The sequence below is a fragment of the Vicia villosa genome, unplaced genomic scaffold, assembly GCF_029867415.1.
Source record: "Vicia villosa cultivar HV-30 ecotype Madison, WI unplaced genomic scaffold, Vvil1.0 ctg.003183F_1_1, whole genome shotgun sequence".
NCBI classification, from domain to species: Eukaryota; Viridiplantae; Streptophyta; class Magnoliopsida; order Fabales; family Fabaceae; genus Vicia; species Vicia villosa.
This window is the reverse complement of record NW_026706132.1, coordinates 192,261-214,101: the sequence shown is the minus strand read 5'-3', so window position 1 is coordinate 214,101 and position 21,841 is coordinate 192,261. Positions and strand designations below refer to the sequence as shown.

At 32.3% G+C, this 21,841-nt stretch overlaps 3 protein-coding genes across 6 annotated transcripts; all 3 read right to left on the bottom strand.

Annotated features, from left to right (window-relative positions):
* Positions 1-1,295: 1,295 nt before the first annotated feature.
* On the bottom strand, positions 1,296-4,719 carry LOC131640512 (probable serine/threonine-protein kinase WNK9). Of its 2 annotated transcripts, none has more exons than XM_058910913.1 (7): positions 4,496-4,719; positions 4,357-4,394; positions 4,038-4,265; positions 3,365-3,585; positions 3,104-3,252; positions 2,627-3,017; positions 1,296-2,541 (listed from the first exon to the last, which is right to left on the bottom strand). In XM_058910913.1, exons 1-7 carry the CDS (start codon positions 4,568-4,570, stop codon positions 1,529-1,531), a joined length of 2,115 nt encoding a protein of 704 aa, XP_058766896.1. In that variant the 5' UTR covers positions 4,571-4,719; the 3' UTR covers positions 1,296-1,528. The 2 variants fall into 2 exon arrangements, with proteins under 2 accessions (XP_058766896.1, XP_058766895.1); XM_058910912.1 differs by having other exon boundaries at positions 3,095-3,252; positions 4,496-4,717.
* A 7,203-nt stretch (positions 4,720-11,922) lies between these two features.
* Positions 11,923-15,031, bottom strand: LOC131640526 (uncharacterized). The gene is made up of 9 exons (XM_058910927.1): positions 14,880-15,031; positions 14,563-14,738; positions 13,558-14,029; positions 13,320-13,437; positions 13,041-13,165; positions 12,726-12,811; positions 12,525-12,634; positions 12,419-12,451; positions 11,923-12,197 (listed from the first exon to the last, which is right to left on the bottom strand). The coding sequence occupies exons 2-9, from the start codon at positions 14,654-14,656 to the stop codon at positions 12,135-12,137; spliced, it is 1,101 nt and encodes a 366-aa protein (XP_058766910.1). The 5' UTR covers positions 14,657-14,738; positions 14,880-15,031; the 3' UTR covers positions 11,923-12,134.
* Positions 15,032-16,141: 1,110 nt separating this feature from the next.
* LOC131640507 (uncharacterized) lies at positions 16,142-20,683 on the bottom strand. Of its 3 annotated transcripts, none has more exons than XM_058910904.1 (8): positions 20,338-20,681; positions 19,267-19,863; positions 18,782-18,899; positions 18,337-18,458; positions 17,421-17,506; positions 16,989-17,098; positions 16,885-16,917; positions 16,142-16,719 (listed from the first exon to the last, which is right to left on the bottom strand). In XM_058910904.1, the coding sequence occupies exons 2-8, from the start codon at positions 19,827-19,829 to the stop codon at positions 16,657-16,659; spliced, it is 1,095 nt and encodes a 364-aa protein (XP_058766887.1). In that variant the 5' UTR covers positions 19,830-19,863; positions 20,338-20,681; the 3' UTR covers positions 16,142-16,656. The 3 variants fall into 3 exon arrangements, 2 of the variants coding, with proteins under 2 accessions (XP_058766887.1, XP_058766885.1); XM_058910902.1 differs by having other exon boundaries at positions 20,122-20,680; XR_009295265.1 differs by lacking the exon at positions 16,142-16,719 and having other exon boundaries at positions 16,881-16,917; positions 18,332-18,458; positions 20,122-20,683.
* Between the last annotated feature and the right edge of the window lie 1,158 nt (positions 20,684-21,841).

The following is a 21,841-nucleotide window of genomic DNA, read 5'->3' as shown; positions in this document are numbered from 1 at the left end:
ACTTTGGTTTAAAATTAATAACAGGTTTTTCGCTTGAATTGGTTTGAAACCAGATTTGTTTAAGAATCAGTATGAAATTCAAATTTGAATTTGCTTGCTTATCGTACAAACAATAGCGAACCGGATTTGTCTAAGAATCAGTATGAAATCCAAATTTGAATTTGCTTGCTTATCGTACAAACAATAGCGAACATGTTTTTAGTGCTGGAGTTAAAGCAATAGGTTGGATTTGTTTGCATTGCATCTAGAGCTAGAGTTGTTCATGGTATAGTTCATAGTAAAAAGTCACAAGAGCCAAAATGAATCGAACAAAAAACATTGATATACCGGTTTGGAATTCCGAACCATACTAAACTGTTAGAAGATAGTTTAGTAAAAAAAAGATTTTAAATTTGTTTTTAGCATTTTCCATTTTCAATTTTGCTTCGGTTTATTTGCTATTTGGTTTGGTTCTAGAACTTTACGCAACACACGTTTTGGTTTACTAACCAAACACAATGGCTCTATTATTTTAATTTCAGTTCAGTGGTTCGGTTCGGTTAAGAAGTTTTTTTCAACAGTCCTAATTGCATCACAGTAAAATGATGGTTGGTTTCAGAGTTATCAATTCCGGGAAATAGCGGCGCTATCCTGATAGAGCAGTTCAGAGCAGTGGCCGACCGCTATAGCTTAGCAGTTCGCGTCTCGGCTAGTTTCATATCTTGTGAAATGAACTAACATGGATGATAAAGCAACAACTTTACTTGTAATTTCAGTTTTCATAATTGAAGTGTACCTGTAAAGTGTCCTAAATGAATTATAAAGCAACAACTTTATGATGCCAAGTGGGAGTGTATGGACCCATCTCTGCTTTTCAGAGCAACATTAATGGAGATACTATGAACAGAAATAATAATATCTACATACTTATTTAGTTTGCCAATATCTACCACTCCTTTGAATATATCTTACCAATTAAATATGAGATATTTCTATGTAGCAGCAAAACCACATGGCTCTGCTAGCTGTTATTCACAAGTGTTCTTACTTTGCCAACACTGAACAATCACACCAAAATCTTGATAACATCTTCTTTCATATTATCCAAATTGCACAAGTATATGATTATATATGTAGGTAGATATTTACTTCCATTTCTCCCTGATATGACTTGACTCAATTAGTAAATAAATAGATAAAAACTTGTATATTACAAAGAAACTTGTCGTAATATAAATATATCAAATAAAGCATAATATCATCAACCAAGTTTAGCCTATTGAAAACATCATACTATATGGTAGATGAATCTGCAATTCAGCAACTCAATGGAAAACTTGATTACATTTATGTGATTATGTTAGTCTACTATGATTTACATCTGACATTTTCTCATACCTTGTCAAGTGACCTTACAAGAAAAAGGGTACCATAAAGGACATGTTTGGATTAACGGTGATTTTAGCGGAACCAATTCGCCAAATTCACTGCAAATCCAAACATGCACTAAGCTACAAACAAGGTGAGAAAACATATTTCCAGATTCTATCTAGACATCAACTGCATCGACTGGAAGCGAGGTTGCCCTTTGAAGCGAGTTTGGAAGCAATGCTCCTGCAAAGAAATCCTTGGCCGTGACCATTTGTTGAGAATTGTTAAGCTGACTTGTATCACAAGCAATACTTGGAATAATTTGGTCATTCAGAGTGTTGCACTTTGCAGCATCAACGTCTATCGATAATGAGTTATTGTTTTGTAATTTAGCTGGTGGTCTCAGAAATCCATTTTTTCCATGCTCTAGTTTTATAGTTTCAGGAGATGGGCAAGTAGATTTAGGTTTAGTATTACTACCTAGTTGATGGCCTCTAAGATCTCTTAAATGCATTTGGTACTTTGCTTTGAGCCATCGGAGTTCATGCCTTATATCATTTTCGTAGTCCAAGAATAACGAACATTCTGAAGCTGCAGGGCTAGAAGGAGGCTTTTTGGTATTAAGATAAACTTGGTCATCTGCATCAACACTATTCTCCTCTTCATCCTCCTTTATGAGTGATAGTTTAGATTTCTCATGAGAATCGTCGCAATGAATGTCTTTCAATCCTTCATGATTTGACTGTTGTTCGTCTCGCTGACCCCAGATATCAGCATAATGAATGTCATTGGATTGACTTGGTGGTTCAGCTTCTGTAGCAGTGTTTGCAGACCCTTCGTATTGATACGTAATCTCCTCAAATCGGCCGTGAACCGCAGCACATCCGTTTTTAGAACAATGGAAAAATTGAAGATTCTTGGCACATGGATTATTCGATGAGACGTAATCAACTAAGGTATTGTTTGCAGCACAGTTGAGACAGAAATTTGCACTTGAAGCTTCTGAAACTTCATCTATTCTTGGTCCCATTTTCCATCCCGGTACCAAATTTGCAATTTCATTATCTATCATATTCGCTAATTTTGTTAAATTTTGGTCAGTTATGTCAAGCTCCGCTACCATTTCATACGCAACACTCAATGCAGTATCAGTCTCCGTGTCGAACGGGAAGTAGATGTTTCGAACTCGACCTATTTAGAGGGATGAAATAGTTAAAATACTAAACCAAGTTCAATAGGAAAATAAGAAACGAGAAATATTTATGCCATGACCAACCTTCTTTATCTGGTATTCTGATTCTAAGAAAGATGCCATCATCTCTTCTCCTACCTTTGATCGAGGTATCAACTTTATCCAAATTATCATCCTCTTCACAATCAAAGAGATCAAAATCATTTTGATAACCACCAGAATTATCAGTGTACAAACTCATTAAGTTATTGCTATAACTTCCATTCACAGTTTGTCGAATCGTTGGTGTTTCTTCATAGCAACCTCTTTGATACTGAACTTCTTTCAAGTCAGATCCATAATCATCAATTTGGAGAAAAGGGTCATCTAAGAGTTCCCTAGCTGAAAGCCTAAGGGACACAGTTGCCAGACATTTCTCTACAAACTGCTTAACCTCTTGATCATTTACTTTGTAAAATGATTCTGGCATTTTCCCCTGCATAATAAGCATGAAAATAAGTGATACTTGCTGAGACTAAATTGATGGTTTGTTCATTATTTTGAGGTTCTTACCGAGACAACCTTTTTGTAAATTTGAGCTGGATGGTTGCATTCGCTATAAGGATATTCAAAGGTAACCATCTCCAATATACACATTCCGAAAGCGTATATGTCAACCAATTCGTTGTAATGCTCTTCATACACTTCCGGAGCCATAAACTCGGGTGTTCCTGAAGTGAAACAAGGAAGAAAAATAAGTAAATCCAATGTATTAAACTGATTTAGAGCTTCTTTGTTATGATCAACTTATTTAAATTTAAACTCTTCTACTGGCTTACATACCAACGCAGTGAACGGCATTTGATCTGCGGAGAATTGCAGCGAGGCCAAGATCACCGATTTTGACTTCTCCTTGGTTACCATTGATGAAAATGTTGTCGCATTTGAGATCTCTATGGATTACAGGAGGATCCTGGCTATGGAGATAGAGGAGACCTTCCAAAATCTGCCTGCACCAATGCTTAACAGCTCTTATGTTAACTCTTTTATGTTTGAGTCTGTATCTGCATAGACATGACAATGAATATAAGCACACTCACATTACAAGCCAAAAACAAATAGGAGCTAAAATGACTTGAATTAAAGTTCTGTTTGGATAAAAAACTTAATTAAGGGCTTATCATTTGTGTATAAGCTATTTGTATAAGAAAAGATACAATAAAGTCAATTTATTTTCATATAAGTTATAAGCTAGTAGTTGATGGAAATAAGCTGAAAATAACTTTTGGACTATGAATCAAAGACTCCAACACGAACACAAACACCCCAACACTAATAATGTAAGAATTATAGGACACCAACACCGCTACATATATGGAAACAATGACTTTATTATACTTTTTTCTATAAAAATAACTTACACATGAGTACTAATGTGATAAGAGCTTATCCTATAAGTGCTTAATTAAGCTATTTATCTAAGCGATCCTTCAATAAAATAGAGGATTAGGCTTACTGTCTTAGAGTACCGGATGTGAACATCTCAGTAACAAAATTAATGTGTCTATTAGTAGTATCAACCCAAGAAGTATAAAACTTCATGATGTTCTTATGCTTCAATGTCTTGAGAAGATGAATTTCACAGTATAACCTCTCAAGGTCTTGAGGATTTTTCAAAAAATCATAAAGCTTTACTTGATTCCATGCTACTTCTATTCCATCATACTCATCAAATGCTCTATATCTACAACAACAAAAAATGAACACAAAAACCTCAAAGGAGTTGAAGATTTTGTTATGGAAAAAACAAAGAGACTAAGGATATGATTACATACACTGTCTTGGAAGCTCCTTTGCCAAGAATTTCATTGTACTGTTAAACATGCAATACAAAATACAGAATCAAAACAAAGAATATATGCATTTGATGAAAGTTTAAAGAAATGTGATGAGAAAAGTGGAGTATGTATGTACTCTTCCATATCTTCCAGTAGGATCAACTTCTATAAACTCAGAATCTTGTGCCTCAAAACTTGCAGCAACATTCATGTTTTATTTTTGTTTTTCTTTGGTTTTATTTCTTTGCATTAAGGCTTTCACTTGAGCTTGTGAGAGCACACGAGAGATAAAGAAAATGAGAAAAGGGAAAGAAGTCAGTCCTTTTTACAATCTAAGTAGAAAAGAAATAAGTGCACGGTTTGGTTTTTGGAAGAGGTAAAATCAATTCTAGAGGTGCATAATTGAAATTGATTTTTAGGTGATTTTAAGAAGTTTGGCTAGGCAAAAGTAGAATTGATTCTGTCTTTAGAATTGATTCTACATGAAGTTAGAAGTTGTAGTTTCTGTCTTTAAAATTGATTCTGGATGATTTTAATACTGAAATTTATTGTTCAACTCACTTTTACATAAATATATCCAAACATAAATCAATTATACTAAACTCAATTATGATAAAATCAAGGGTTAAATACGTTTTTAGTCCCTATAAATATGCGACCTTGCATTTTTAGTCCTTATAAAATTTTTCTTCAATAAATGGTTATTTAAAAATTTTTATGCATGCAATTTCAGTCTCTGCTATTTTTTAAAATTTTAAAAACTGTTTAATTACCTTTTAATTTTTTAATAATTTTTTCTTACATATGTTTAGAATACTGTAAAATATTTATCGACCAAGTTTTAGAATTTTTTAAAACGAGAAAAATTAAATATGAATTTTTTAAATTTAAAAAAATAATGAGAAAAGTAATGAAAATCTCAACTTAGAAATTAAATTTTGAGTTTCTTTTTTTTCCAGGAACTTTTTAAAACATTATGAACATGTCTGCAAAATAATCATTCTAAAATACACATTGGTTTGACAGTAGAGACTGAAACTAGGTGTAAAATACACATTGGTTTGACAGTAGAGACTGAAACTAGGTGCATAATAATTTTATAAGGACCATTCATTGAAGGAAAATTTTATAGGGACTAAAAATGCATGGTCGCATATTTATAGAGAATAAAAATGTATTTAACCCAAAAATCAATTCTACAAAACTCAATTATACTAAAATTAATTATGTTAACCGCTAATCCAAACACACCCTAAATAACTTTTCCCTAAATAACTTTTGACGACTAATTAGTAATTTTTCATTCTTATCTTTTAAAATAAATGTTTGTTTAAGTTTTTTAAAGTAAATTTAGAAAATCAATAAATTAATATATATTTAACTATTTTATAAAATTATCATTCCTAAATTTACTATTTCTATTATTTATAGTATTTTTTATTCGTATAAATTAGGTACTTTTGCCGGCAAAGACATATAATCATTTGAGTTGAAAGAATAAAAAAAAAAAAATTATCTGAAAAGATTTAACCCTATTGTATATTTAAGATTGAATTCGAAATCATGATTTTTCTCTTATTCCTAATATATTATTTCATATGTGAGATATTTATTTGTTTTAAATATACTCTCCATTCCATAATTGTCATAAATGCATAAGAAATAATAATAATTTTTTAAAAGAAATATTAGTAAAAATTTAGATGAGTTGATTTCGGCTAGGAATGGAAAACGAACATGCCCGTCACGTTTATTTCCGTCTCGTAAAAGTAAAAAAAAAAATAGATCGGGTGGGACGAGCATTATTGAGGATGCGAATAAAATTTTTTAGTCCTTTCCATAAAAAAATGAAGACAAGGAGCGACAGACACGTGGATTATGTACCTTTTGAGCTTAAAAATTACAAAATTTTATGCTAATGTTCACGACTGCAAATATTCTTAAAAAATGGAGCGAAACAGAGCAGACATATTAAAGAATGCAAATCTAAAATTTTATTTTATTCTGAAAAAAATACAGAAAAAACATAGAAGTCTAACAAGCCGGATCAATTTTATCACCTTAATTTCTTATTGAATTTTAAATGTGAATGTGTTAAAATCCAACGTCAAATATAATTAAAGAATAAAATGTTGAGTTTAAACATTACTTTTAATTTTTTTTTACATGATCACAAAAGTTGAATTAACGACCTTTTAGAATGAATTATTTTTTTAATAACTTAGAAAACGTTTGTTGACATAATAGTAACTTAAAACATAATTCATGTCATATTAATTTATGCATAAAACTGAAATAACATAATTAATGTTACTTAAAAAATAAAATAATTCATTTCTTAAAAACATAATTTGTATGGAGGTAAAATAGTGTCCATGAAAAGGAAAGTGGCCTACCCTAGACAAGAAGGCAAAGATTTCACAAGGTAGGAGAGTGATGGCTCATATTCCCACCATACTTGGCAGACAACATCTGACTCAATTGTTTCCTCTTTTTATATCTCATCACGAGCTGTAAAATAAAACCATCATCACTCTCTCAATGCAACACCTTAACTACTCCCTCCGTTTCATAATAAGTGTCTTATTTGCACTTTTTCTATGTCTCAAAATAAATGTCTCTTTAGAATACCAATGCAACATTTATTATTTTTTTCCCCTACTATACCCCTATATATTAACTTTCACGTTTTTCAACAACTCCACTATCTATAATAAATAAGGGTACTTTAGTAAATAATATTAATTTTATCACTAAAATCAACACATCTAATCATTTTCTTAAGAACCGCACAAATCTCAAATAGGACACTTATTTTGAGACGGAGGGAGTAACATTTTATGTGGTGTTGTGTTCTATGCTTGTATCACAAGAGGGGAATTTGGGTTTTTGCATTTATGGGAAGTGGATTAGCTTTGTGTTATTAACATTTGATAATGACTCAAAACTAACTAGAGACTCTTGATCATTTTTTTTATGTAACTTTTAAGAAAATTATTTTAAAGTTGACTCTTAATTTTTGTTATTTTTAAAAGTCAATCTTTAATTGGTAATTGATGTCTCTTGACAAAAAAATTGTAATTTGAATACTTTCAAATAGATAAAATGCAAGGTAACAACATAGAGAATGGCTATTCATACACCAAAATTCTCACAACCATGAAAATACAAATATAGGTTTGAACTCCCATATTGTTTAAAAAAAAAATTGAAATTGAACACTTTATATCGGAAGTGGTCTAATATGTACTAATTTCTCAAAATAAAGTAATCTCCATGCAAGTAATCTTAATTGATATCTTATTTGTGATATCATGTCTTCTTTGTGTTACTTGTTTTCCCGTTTCAAAATAAAACTCTTTTAAAACTTTTTGAATTAAAAAGACACTTATTTTCCAAGGAGGAAGTACTAGCATATGAATTCTTTGTTTTTGGGATTCTCCAGTGTAATAGGACAGGGACCAATACTAGTTGAAAATTAGGACCAGCAGTGAATATGATGATGGAATTGGCGAAAAAGAGGCGAATCCATAGCTGGCCCCATGTTCTTTGCCATAGCTACATAGAGTGGGACATTTTGAAAAATGAAAAAAATTAACCTTCATAGATTCAGCCAAACCTACTCTAAAAAGGTGACTACCTGAATCACTTTTTCAAGGATTTTTTTAGCTAGTTTCTCTTTTACTCATATACTAAAATACCGCACGTTGAAAAAAGTGATTCAGGTAGTCACCTTTTTAGAGTAGATTTGGCTGAATCTATGAAGGTTAATTCTTTTTCATTTTTCAAAATGTCACACTGTTGAAGAAATGGAATTTGCAATGGGCGGCAGTCAATTTCAGCAAAATGCAACTCCTCAATCTGAAAAGGAAAACATTATAAATATTTTGAATCAAATTTTAATGTTGTCCATTTCAGGTTGAGGAGGTGCGTTTTACTGAGATGGACCACCGCCCATTACAAATTTCATTTTTTCAACAGTGTGACATTTTAGAAAACCAAAAAAAAATTAATTTATTAACTAAAATATATTATTAAATAAATTATAAAACAATTATATAAAATTATTATATTATATTTTTAAAAAGTATTAAATTAAATTAATATTTAAAATAATTAATTAATATTATTAATAATTCAAAAATATTAAAAATAAATTCATACAAATTAAAAAACAAAAAAAAAAAACTCCTAGTTAGAGTTCAACCAACCCTTGGCCGGACCCTAACATGAAAAAAAATACATGCATTGGTTCAACCAACCCTTGGCCGAACCATAACTGGAAAAGTGGCAGAAAGGGAATTTTTTTTCAAATTGTGGCAAATTTGTATTTTTGTTTCATTTTTGTGGCATATAAGTAAAAAAATCGTGAATATGATGATGGAATTGGCGAAAAAGAGGCGAATCCATAGCTGGCCCCATGTTCTTTGCCATAGCTACATAGAGTGGGGACATGGACCACCACTGCCACTACCACTGGATTACTACAATCATCATGCATTCATTATACCTACACGCATCATTTACTTGCAAATTCTGTACTAATGTTCAAAGTATTCAATAACTCTATATCTCAAAATTAAAATTAAACGAGTTTCATTAAAAAAATTAGACAATACTATAATGCGAGGTGTCTTAATTTGATGAAATTGCATGATAAGGTATATTGTATAAGGATACAAGCAAAAGACATTTAAGTGCATTCTATAGAGGCCTATATGCACATGCTTGGTGCCCTCAAATAGGGTTTAGTGCCTACCATTATGTAACTGGGCGGTGGCAGATTAATTAATTAGGCTAAATCATAATTAATGAGTTAAGACACATCCTCCATCATTTATTCATGGCAAGTAAAATTTTATAACTTTATAAAGTGAAATAAAAAACTTTACAAGAAAAATTAAAGTGAAAAACTGATAAAGCATTTATATTATACAAATATAATCTACTTTATTAGATAAACTTCACGTGGAGAACTTGTCAACATGGATGAGTAGGATTTTTTTGGGTGTATTGAATTGTTCTTTAGCTTTTGAGAGGTATCAAAAGGTAATTTAGGTTAAAGAAAAAAAATTCTTATGAATTGATATTTTCCCCTTCATGTTTGCTTTCAATAAAAAAAATAAAGTAGACAGTGTTTTTTTAGTACAATTACATTTGCTCTTGCTTGTTGATTGGTGTTTGCCTCTTGCTTGTTACCGGCTACGGCTCCTCATATTTCCTTTCTCTTTCTGGTATCTTTTTCCAACCGTTGTGATATTGTTTTTCTCTAACAGTGTTAAAATTGTTTAATTAATTAAAAATTATTCTTTGTCCACAATAATTTGTTGTGTTTCACCTTTCTGTTTTATACCAAATACTCCTTCCGTTTTAATATAGGTGTCGTTTAAGATCTTTTCACACAAATTAAGAAATTCAATAATATTATCATAAGACATTGCACTTTTACTAAATTAACCTTATGAATGTGTTAAAAGTAGCGTATAATGTAATAATTAAGGGACACATTTTGAAACAATTTTTTCTTTAAAACGAAGCCATTTTCCTACCGTACATCACCAAGTGTCTTTTTGGACAATTGAGTCCTTTGTATATTTCAAAATCTGGGACTTTAAATTTTTGAGGGATGGTCACGTTAGGGACCTAGCACATACCTATAACATCAAGATTGAATATGTTATGCCCTTCAACAACTCTCAACCTCTTATCCAAGACCTAATACTTACCTTCAGTCTCATTATTCTCGACTATTACCTCTGGATGGGCATCTTGGGGACCAGCTGCGTGGTATACAATATGAGAATCCTTAAAGGGACTTTGGTGTGCTTAACTCACCTTAACCTAATTTATGCCAACAAAGATAAGACCACCAGTCTTGCTACTCTACTCCCAATTGCAAAAGTTTAGTTTCAACTTCTATTGTCAAATCTCCGTCCAAGAGAGAAACTATTGGAAACGGTTACTAGGGATGACAAACATCTCTTGTATTTTCTTACCCGCAGATTTAGAGTTAATCTTCCTCTTACCATTTTTTATTTCTTAAAGGAAATGATAATCATCTCTCGGGAGGAAATGACTTTTCTCATACCATATGGAGGAGTTTTTTTGAACTTTTCTCTCAGTTAAAAATAGTTAATAGGGATAATGTTGAAATTGAATTAACTCAAAAGTTTGAATATGTGAAATAGTTATTGCCAATGAAATATTTTCTTTCTATTATTGCCTAGTATTCTTGATTATTGATATAACGAGGATTCTGAGAATTACTAATTGAGAAAGAAAAATATGGTATCTAGAAAGATGGCAAGTGAGAAATCCTAGGAAAAAACTTTAAACGAGCAAATAGAGTTTCGAAGCGAGATCTTTATAGCTCTAACCCCTCGGTTTTCCAAAAAACCAAGGTAAGAGGTTTATTACTTTTTTTATGGACAAAACATGGCGCTAAATTATAACTATGTTACCTCGATTTTTTTAAAAAATCGAAGGAAGATGTTGTTTATTTTTTTAAAAAAATCAAACATTGCGCTCCCATGACCTATACTCTCGATTTTTAGCATGTTCGAGATGAAAGCTTCATCATAAAATATATTATTTATAGTCGTGTGTGAAGTTGATGATAGACAACAAATCTGCCATAAACCTTCTATAGAATCCAGTGCTGCATGGGAGAAGCAAACATATAGAGACAAAGTTCCATTTTCTACGCAATCAACTTCAGAATGGAGTGATAAAAGTGCTCAATGTAACACTTAGAAGCAACTTGCAAATGTTCTGACTAAAACTATCAAGATTGAACACTTTATTCATTTGAGGGATGAAATTGGTGTTGTTGATTTTAATTAGCTGAGTATGAATTAAGGGATTGTGTTAGAAGTAATTAAGATTCAATTTCATTTATTTTCAACATTTGCATTTCAATATAATTTGAGTTGCATTTAAGTTTGATTGTATAAATCCTGAACTCGAGATTCAGCGTGTAAGTGAATTCATTTGTAACCGATTTCATTTTGTGTAATAGAGAGAGTCTAATCAAATTTTCCTCTTTTTTAAAAGTTAGTTACATATCTATTTTCTCTTCTTCCATCTTCATCTTCAATCTTATGCTCCAACAAAAACTAAAAAAAGATTAATCTATTTTGTAGCTCACATGAAAAATTAGTTCCACACTAATGTAAACCTTACATTATTTTTCCATAAATGACTTCTTTCTAAACCTTACAATAAAATGAGTTGTTGAGAGAAACACCAACATTTTTTATATTAAAAACACCAACATATTTTAGATATATTTAAGTCCCTTTTTTTCTAACATTTCCTTAACTATATGAAACTTTAGTGTTTAACATGTTTGTTCATCTCATTAATAGGCTTCATTGTCCTATTCTCAATCTCAAATGTCCATATTAACTTCTTTATAAACAATATCATTCATTTGTTCACCTTAAAGTTTGTAGGTGTTTTAATTATGAAAGCACTTTGCAAACTCACACAACCAAATTTTATTATAGAGGTAGAAATGGTGTTTTCTAAGAGTTTAAGGATGGTATTTAAGGACTAGATTAGTTTTCAAAGACTAAGAAGTTGATTTTCTTCTTGTACCCAACAACTTCCAATTGGCCTAAGAAGTTGATTTATATATACAATTTTGTTTCTGTTATGGTACATGACTTATTCAGCAAGCTATTAAGACTTCAAATCAGTAAAGTCTATGACATCTTCCAAGTGATTACATTTTCATGATCTACTGTTTATTTCATCCCAGTAAAGTAGGATCTTCACCTTTTACATATGTTACTTATTGGAAATCCTTCCAAAATCGCTTTCTCCATAACCTTTCCCTGATTAAAACAAAGAGCCATTTTGGTTTTATAATTGCAATGTAGAGAACTATAACTCATAAACAAGAAAACTTGATCAATTCAATGCTTTGAAGAATTTTGCTCTTCATGAGTATGATTAGTGAAATTTAACTTCAAATCAAATTCAAAGACCACAGAAGATGCTGTAAACCAACACATATATAATGGAAGATAAGTGGGAAAACAATAAATAAATTTACCTGGATTAAAGTTGTAATCATCCCAGGTCCATCCTGCATATACTTGAGTTAAGAAAAATCGAAAATTAAAAATAATAAAAACGCATCAACAGTATAAATTAGCCACCTGAAATTGCTTTTTTGTCCATGATATATCCTTCCATGTTTTAGAATGGGCTGATTGCCATTCTGTTGGAACCTGAATACTTTCTACATGTTGCAAAAGCCTCAAGCTATCTGCAATGATATTAGATCCCAAGTGTTTTAGAATACCAAAAATGGAGACTCTGATACTTTGTGTAGAATGAATGATGAGACAAGAAAATACTTGTGACGAATGCTTCCTCCCAGATTTCATGTTTTAACCATGATGGAGCAACTTCTCGAAATGTGATTCCTTCGTTCCTGCATACCCTGCACAAATGAAAATCATGCCCGGCCGTAAGAAAAACAACATGTTAGTCTAGTGTTTTTTACTTTGTTTTTTCTTCTATAGACGAAGTGACAAGCACCACCAGGAACACACACATGACTGTGAAGTCTCAAGTTCGAACCCGTGTGATGTGAAGTATTCAGCCTAACAATATTGACATTGTTAGTTGAGTAGTTCTTAACATAGCAGTAAAGAAGTTAGAAATCATACTCGAGCACTAGTTGGCGTATTATTCCTGGAAGAACACCATCTGTGACAGGAGCTGTCTGCACTTCAAAAGAGTTTTTATTTCCATAATCAAATGAGGCCTTCCCATCGTCTGAATCCCAATCCTCCTAATATGAAATAGGAAATGAAAAATAAAATTTGTACATGCAGGTGAACCGCATAAAGAAATATAAAGTTAAAATCTATGATGCATGAGCTTATACAGTATAATGTCTCAACAAATACATCCACACACAAAGCAGAAAAGCAGGAGAAACTCACCTTGCGGGAAACGACGAAAAAATTTGTAGCAGAACCTTCTAGTATTTGATCACCATTATAAGACAGCAACAGTTCTGTCACTGACGGAGGTCTGAGCTTTTCCAGAGCCTTCCTAATCCTGCATTGCACAAAAAAGTTGCATCTAGTAATTTGTACGAACATTGGCACTTAAAGCAGCAAGAAAAACCAGCATGGAAATTTGATACTGTCAAAGGCTATAAAGAATTAGTAAACTGACCTCACCCAATCTGAATATTTTGCACCTGCAATGTTCCTCCCATAGCCTCCAACAGCCAAATGCTCGCCATTTCCGCGGACACCGAATTGAGGAGGAGCATAAGTTTCAATATGCACATGCACATCAAAAAGTTTACTCATATTATCCTCGGACATAGTCCCGCATACATTGAGTTCCTCTAAATTACCAGTAACAAGAGTATTGACGATCAGCTCCTCAGAATCAACCCTCTCTTTCAATGCAATTGGCAATACTTTCTCCAATGAATCATTAACAAGAATCTTCAATGCATGTTTCCAAACTGCAAAATTTGGTGACAATGGCTGCAAACTTGCAGCATTGTCAGATTTGAATAAAAGTTGTGGAGCAGAATTTGAGAGAATTTGTATAGATTCTGAAAGTCTTTTGATGTGTCTTTCCCAAAACATCAAGCATGAAGCATTATCGTGAGTCCGTGTTGTTGTGTAAGCACCTGGACCAGAAACTAAGTTGATAAGTTTTAAAATAAATACAATGTGAAACATCATTTTAGCCCCTAATCCTCTTTTTAGTATTTACAAATTTAGAAAGTGCGTGTTTTAGGAGTTTTGTCAAGATTGGGATTTTGCATAAAATCAAGAGGGGATAGCAAAATTGTAAAATATACGATCGTAACTAAGATCAGAAGATTCTACGAAGTTATTTTTGTAAGATGGAGAGGGGGTGACAAGATAGTAAAATATAAGATCATAACAAAAATTGTAAGATAGTACTAAAACGAAAAGTAATACTATATATTTAAAGTATTTTTACATTATATATAGACGTAATTGTTGTGTCTCTGCATCTTGGTGGTGGCCGGAAAACGACCGATCGTGGTTGAAACAGGCCAAGATTGCTCACAGTCAATAGTATTAATAAATAAGTTTAAATAAGTTTAAAGAAGTCAATTCAAAGAGACATTTAACTCATAAATAACATGGGAAAGAGTTTATAAAGTATTTCGTTTAGGAGTTATTTTAGTACCTGGATGAGCTTCAAGAAAGAGTCTGTAAGGAGGAACATCTAAAGTGCGTGAAAGGATGCCCTTACTGAAGAGATATCTAGAACCTCCTGACATTGATTTTGGACCGATAGTTGTTAAAAGGATCCAAGTTTTGTATAACTCTCTTCAATTCAATGATAGTAAAATTCCATTTGGCCTGCAAAAAATATGATATAAATGAACTGAATCACTGATACTATGACGTGAGATTCTCATGCTGCTAAATTACTAGATGATACAAATCGAAAACAGCATCGAAATAGATATGAAAGAAAGTTGTGAAAAGAAAAACACTCACCTCAAGTAGATCATCAAAGAAGGTTAGAGACAACAGTGGCAACTAAAGAATAAATAATGAAGAGGACGAAGACGAAGTTTACTAGAGACGTGAGTCACCCTACACTCTATTTATTTAGTGGAAATCAGTGAGCTAGCATGTAGTTGGTGAAAACGTAGAAGAAAACAAATAAATTATCTCATAATAATTGAAAAATAATAATAATTACAAATTATAGACTCATTTACTAATTAAAATTAATTCTCAACAAATAATCTCGGTATAAAAAAATTGTTATTTAGTATATTGACATTGCTTTCTTTGAATAGCCGTTAGATCATTTAACTTTTCTCCTTTATATAGTCTCAATTGAGTTTTGAAACTAATAAAAAGTCATTCCATAAAATGTTGGGTTAACTTTTCTCTACCAATCACAAAAAGATGGGTAGTGTACCTTCAACCAATCATATTACACCATTTAATTTTATTATCTTTAAATATTTATTAAATGATATACTTTTAGGTTGTTTTCAATGCATTTAACACTAAGGGTAACTCTACCCAATATTTTGTGTTGCGTAGATAAGAATTCACCTTTAATTTATACACAGTTATAATAAAACGGTTTTACGCAATCATAATTGTTAAATTATTAAAGATATTTAAATTTTATTATAACTACTCTAAAGCAAATCATGTTATAAATAATGTTTATAAATATTTTAGGGTTAAATCTGCTTTTAGTCTTTATAAATATCTCAAATTTTATTTTTAGTCCTTATTAAAAAACTAATATATTTTAGTTCCTATAAATTTTTTATGCATGCAGTTTCTACCATTTTTTAAAATTTTTAAAATTATTTAGTTATCCTTTAATTTTTAAATTTTTGAATAATTTCTTTCATTTTAGTAGCATATTGTAAAATGTTTATTTATCAAATTTTATAATTTTTTTAAAATAAAAAATTAAATATGAATTTTTTAAATTGTAAAAAATAATTTAACAGGAGAGCTAAAATTATATGTATAATAATTTTGTAAGGATCAAAACATGTCATTTTGTTAATAGAGACTAAAAATAAAATTTTATGGTGAATTCTTATCTACCCAACACAAAAAGTTGGGTAGAGTTACCCAAAATTATTTAATAACTTTAACTATTTATTATTTAAATTCTCTAAGTTAAAAAAATATTATCAACAAAACAGTACTTGATGTTCTTACCCAAAAAAACAGTACTTGATGTTGTATATGTAAAAACAATGTTTGATGTTTTGCAAGTTGATCCTTATAATTTTCAAATTAAAAATTAAATTTAATAATAAATAATTTTAATATTCTATTCAAATAAAAGAATTTAAAAATAAATAAATTTCAATTTAATCATTTAAATTGCTTAAAAATTTTAATTTCTTAAAAATAATTTCCATGTAACACGTCCAAACACATCATAAGACACATTTCAACATTTTGTCTCAAGGTAAGAATAAGTCTATCATAAACAGGCTTTGAATTCTCTGCATTAGACTCCACCCAGCAAAACTAGCTCCACTCTTGTCAAGTAAATTGTGCACAACATAAACACCTTAAGAGGTGGGCTAAGAAATGACTTATTCGGGCTATTTTGTTTCTGTTTTGGTCCCAACCAATTTGTAAAGTTGTTCAGACATCTTCCAAGTGATTACAAATTCACAATCTACTCATTGAGAAACTATGGCATTGTCAGGGTTACATACCAGCCTAAGAGAAAGGGAAGGTCAACTACCGTCTATTTCATCTCAGCAAAGAAGTAGGATCTTCACCTTGTACATATGTTACTCATTGGGTACCCTTCCAAAATTGCTTTCTCCATAACTTTTTCCTGATTAAAAAAATTTCGCATTTTGGTTTTACAATTGCGATATTTGAAAATATAACTTAAAAATAAGAAAAAGCTTGAGCGAGTAAAAGCTTTGAAGATTTTTACTCTTTAAGAGTGATTAGTTAAACCTATCTTCAAAATGTGAAAATAATAAAGAAAATTTACCTGGATTAAATTCGTGATCATTCCAGGTCCACCCTGCAGTAACTCAAAATGTGAGAAACTAAAATAAAATTAATATAAATGCAGCAACGGTATTAATTTACCACCTGAAATTGCTTTTTTGTCCATGATATATCCTTCCATGTTTTAGAATGGGCAGATTGCCATTCTGTTGGAACCTGAATACTCTCTACATGTTGCAAAACCCTCAAGCTACCTGTAATGACATCAGATCCCATGTGAGTTTTAGGATATAAGAAAACCTAAAAGGAGAGTCTGAAATCTTGTAAGTTTGAGTAGAATAGGTAATTAAAAATTTCATAACTTCAACATAGATCAAGAACTTTTCTATAGGCTACACCAGCACCTGCTGGTGAGTGACCAACGGTTTAGATGTATCAGAACCCTATATCATTGATTTAGTGTACAGCTTTTACGAGGCTTCATCAGCCACTCACATTTCCAAAAGAACTATTGTGCAATGTTGAGTTCTATCCTCAATAACATTAAAATGAATAAATGAAAAGACAAGAAATTACTTGTGATGAATGCTTCCTCCCAGATTTCATGTTTTGACCATGATGGAGCAACTTCACGAAATGGGATTCCTTCATTCTTGCATACCCTGCACAAGTGCAAGTCAAGCCCAGTCAAATGAGAAACAACCTGTTAGTGCATTATACTTTCTATCCAATACAAATATGGCACTGGTCCAGTATATTTCTAATTCTAGTACTAGTTTCATTTTGCCCTTGCAGTGTACATTTCTATGGTCAAGACAATTTCATAATATAAGTGAAAGCAAGGCTCTCCTATGGACCCAGCAGGCTTTAACAAATAGATTTATATCTGTTAAGAGTCCCACATTGGACAATATATGGCCTGAACATGTCCTTATAAGTGGGGGCAATCCTCACCCTACAAGCTGGTTTTGTAGGGTTGTGTTAGGCCCAACCACATTTCTTAACATGGTATCAAGAGCCTCGTTTAAGATCCGGTGGGCCACCTTCTATGGTTTCCGCTATCGGGCCACCCACTGTTTATTTCCACCTGAACATGTCCTTATAAGTGGGGGCAATCCTCACCCTACAAGCCGGTTTTGTAGGGTTGTGTTAGGCCCAATCACATTTCTTAACAATATCTATGACACAGTAGTTTTAAGAATAGCATCATAAGGAAAAAAATCAATAATTTAAATTGCTTGGGGGAATGGGTAAAATATGGGTTCATCCACATTTACACTAAACAACATCGGTAGACAATTCAAACACAACAACATTGTTCTTATTGCTAGAAATTTGAGATATTGAGTTAAAGCCCTGATTTTCACTATTCTTGAGCTACATTCCACTGTAAATAACATATGTGCTGCTAAATATTTCTAGACATGGACATAGTTCCTTTGTGGTTGAAAAAAACATAGCAGCAAAAAAAAGGTTTATGATCAAACCATACTCAAGCACTACTTGGCGTATAACTCCTGGAAGAACACCATCACTGATAGGAGCTGTCTGCACTTCAAAAGAGTTTTTATTTCCATAATCACAAGGGGCCTTCCCATTATCTGAATCCCTGTCCTAATATGAAACAACAAAATCCATGACCCCATAAGCTTATGCCATATAATGTCTTAACAGAGTCACAAACACACGCACAAAACAGGAAAAACGAAACCATGACACCTTTAAACAGAATATATGATCAATAAAGTCTTGAACACGAGGAGAAGTTGATATTGATTTATTTATCAATATGAAAAAAGAATAATAGGAATTCACCGTGAAATTTAACAAAACAAAATAAATAAAAAGGTTTTCAATAAAAAATTTGCCAACAGATTTTAGGTTCAAACCTTAGGAGATAAGATTATAATTGATGAGGAGGGATAAAATAAGCACACCTTGCAGCAAACAACGAAAAAATTTGTCACACAACCTTCGAGTATTTGATCGCCATCATGAGACAATAACAGTTCTGTCACTGATGGAGGTCTGAGCTTTTCCAGAGTTTTCCTAACCCTGCATTGCAGGAAAAAAAGTTGCAATCATTAATTTGAAGGAACATCAGCACTACAAGCAGCAAGAAAAAATTAGTACTATAATTTATATTGTCAAAGGCATTAACTTACAAAGTGGCGGAAGAGAGAAGGATAAAATTAGAAATTTTCAGTCTCAAACACATTACCAATTCTTTACGTTTTTTTAATTTTCGTGAGGGCTTATAAATTATAAACAAACGATAATGGAGGAAAAATGCAAACTTTTAAGAATTGTACCTTAACTCAACAATATCCTGTTTTTTCTTATATGGGATTTATATTTAAGTGAAAGCATAGAAGAATTTACTAATACTTGTATTCTGTTCCAAATAGCATGATAAACTAACCTTACCCAATCTGAGTATTTTGCAGCTGCAAAGTTCCTCCCATAGCCCCCCACCGCCAAATGTGCACCATTTCCCCAGATACCAAATTGAGGCGGAACATAAGTATCAATATGCACATGCACATCAAAAAAATTACTCATTTTTCCCTCAGTCATAGTCTCAGATCCATTCAGTTCCTCCAAATTACCACTAACAAGAGTTGTAATAGCCAGCTCCTCAGAATCAACCCTCTCTTTCAACGCAATCGGCAAGACCTTCCCCACTGATTCATCAACAAGCATCTCCAATGCAGGTTGCCAAACCGGAAAATTCTTATCCAATGGTAGCAAACTTGCAGCATTATGAGATTTGGATAAAAGTTGCGGTGCCAAATTCGACAGAATTTGCGTAGATTCTGAAAGTCTTTTCACATGTCTTTCCCAAAATAATAAGCATGAAGCATTATTGTGAGTACGAGATGTTGTGTAAGCACCTGGATGAGTTTCAAGAAAGAGTTTGACAGGAGGAACGTCTAAGGTGTGCGAAAGGACGCCATTACTGAAGAGATACCGCGAACCTGACATTGGTTTTATTAACTTCGAAGATTTGAATCAATAGCTGTACAAAATGAAGCCTTAGATAAGCATGGTGGTATCAATATACTTGGCAATTTAATGCAGCTATGCTCAACTACCTATGATATCTCTACTAACAATTACAATCACAAATGAACTCACTAATATATTATTTTGATATTATTTGTGGTGAATTTTGCATATTTGAAGCCTTAAGATGCAATTAGGGACATTAGAAGCACAATAAAATAAAATAATGAGAGAATTCTAAGGGGTTAATAATGAAGAGAACAATACATACCAATGAACAAAGAATAGAGACGGAAGAAGAGAATAGGAACGGTTGCATCCAATATTTCAATGTTGTTTTAGGGTTTTAAGACTCGGAGATGATGAGAGAGAGATAATGTTGCTTCGGATTCAAAAATTTGGGGAAGGATTCAAATGAACCAATAGATGTAGAATTAACTATTTCTACGAATGGTAATTTTAAGAGGGAACCATTACAAATATTTACCGCGAACATGCATCATCGGAAAATTCATTGGCGGTGTTTGTGAAAACGGAAGCGATGTCAGTATCGGCGACGTGGCACGGAGGCGGAAGCAGCAGATACGTGAATGGAGGGAGAGTATATAAAATGATGGAGACGTGGCTTAATTTGTAGCATGAGATTGATCCGATGGACCAAAGTGTTTGTAATGCACGAACCTTCTAGTCTCAAACGTAGGGAATCCAGATCTGGGACAGTTTGGTTAGAATTTGTCCTTATGGTATTTTTAAAGTTGTTCGGCGCGGGAATTAGAATTGGAGTTTGTAGTGATATGTTTGTAGAGGTTCGCAATGAGCTGCAATTTAGTTGTGACTCGTGCTGATTTTATAAAGTTATTGTATTGGATTTTTTTTTGACAGTTTATTGTATTGGATTATTGTCAAGATTCTTTACATGAAAATTAGGAACTGGGGAAGAGCAAATTATAATGATCTCTATCTAAAGTGGATGCTTACTAAAAATCCAAGAGTTAATTGGTCAAACTTTATTGTGAAAATGATAGTTAATTGTAGAGACAACAAGAGGAGTCCTTTGTTTTATTCTTCTTTTGTGCAACCGATACTTGAGGTTAATGGGATTGTGTCCAAGGAGGATGATTTGGATGAGACTCCTAAGATTTTAGATTATGGTGGTGTGTCCAAGATGAGGTACTACAGGGATTCTGCAGATGCCTCTTACTTTTATCTTGAAGAGTTTGAAAAAAAAGCTTGTGATGATAAGATTGTATAGCCTACTAGAGATCTACATGTTGAAACTACTTTCTCTTCTACTTCATATGGTTCTTTATTTGTTGAGTTGAAGACTTATCTTAATGAGTTGGTTGGGAAGTTGTTGGATGACAACCAAATTAGAGAGGAGCGTAGTAAGATACAAATTGACTCAATGGCTAGAGACAATGAAGCCAGTCGGGTACAACTGAAGGAAGAGATTCAAGCCTCTAAAGGTCGGATGGTTGCTCAGATTGAATCCTTGAAGGTCTGTATTGATTACCTAGGTAGTAATAACTACATATTTCATGCTAACTCAACTGATGCTACAAAAAACTTCGCTATTCCTGATCCAGATGACACTGTTGATGCACCTCCTACCTCTGATTTTGCTGATGTTTTTCCTCATGATCTCTCTTGATGATTCATACCATGCATATCATATCATTAGCATTTAGCATGTTTAGACGTATTTATGTCACTTTGGCTGACTGATTGACTGTATTTTGATCACTTATGAGTACTTTGGATTATGAATCGTGTGACAAGTTTCAGTTACGTATGTATGATATCTTTGTGATTCTCTTTTGTTATATGTCTCTTGATTATTTTCCTTAAATTGCATGTTTTGTTATGGTTAATTTCATATGCGATTTAATCGGTGCTTGTTTGGTTCACTAAGTATGACATTTTAATTTTGGCTTGTATTCTATATTGGGCTCAATTGATTGCGTTTCTTTCTCTTTAATCTTTTCTCTTTT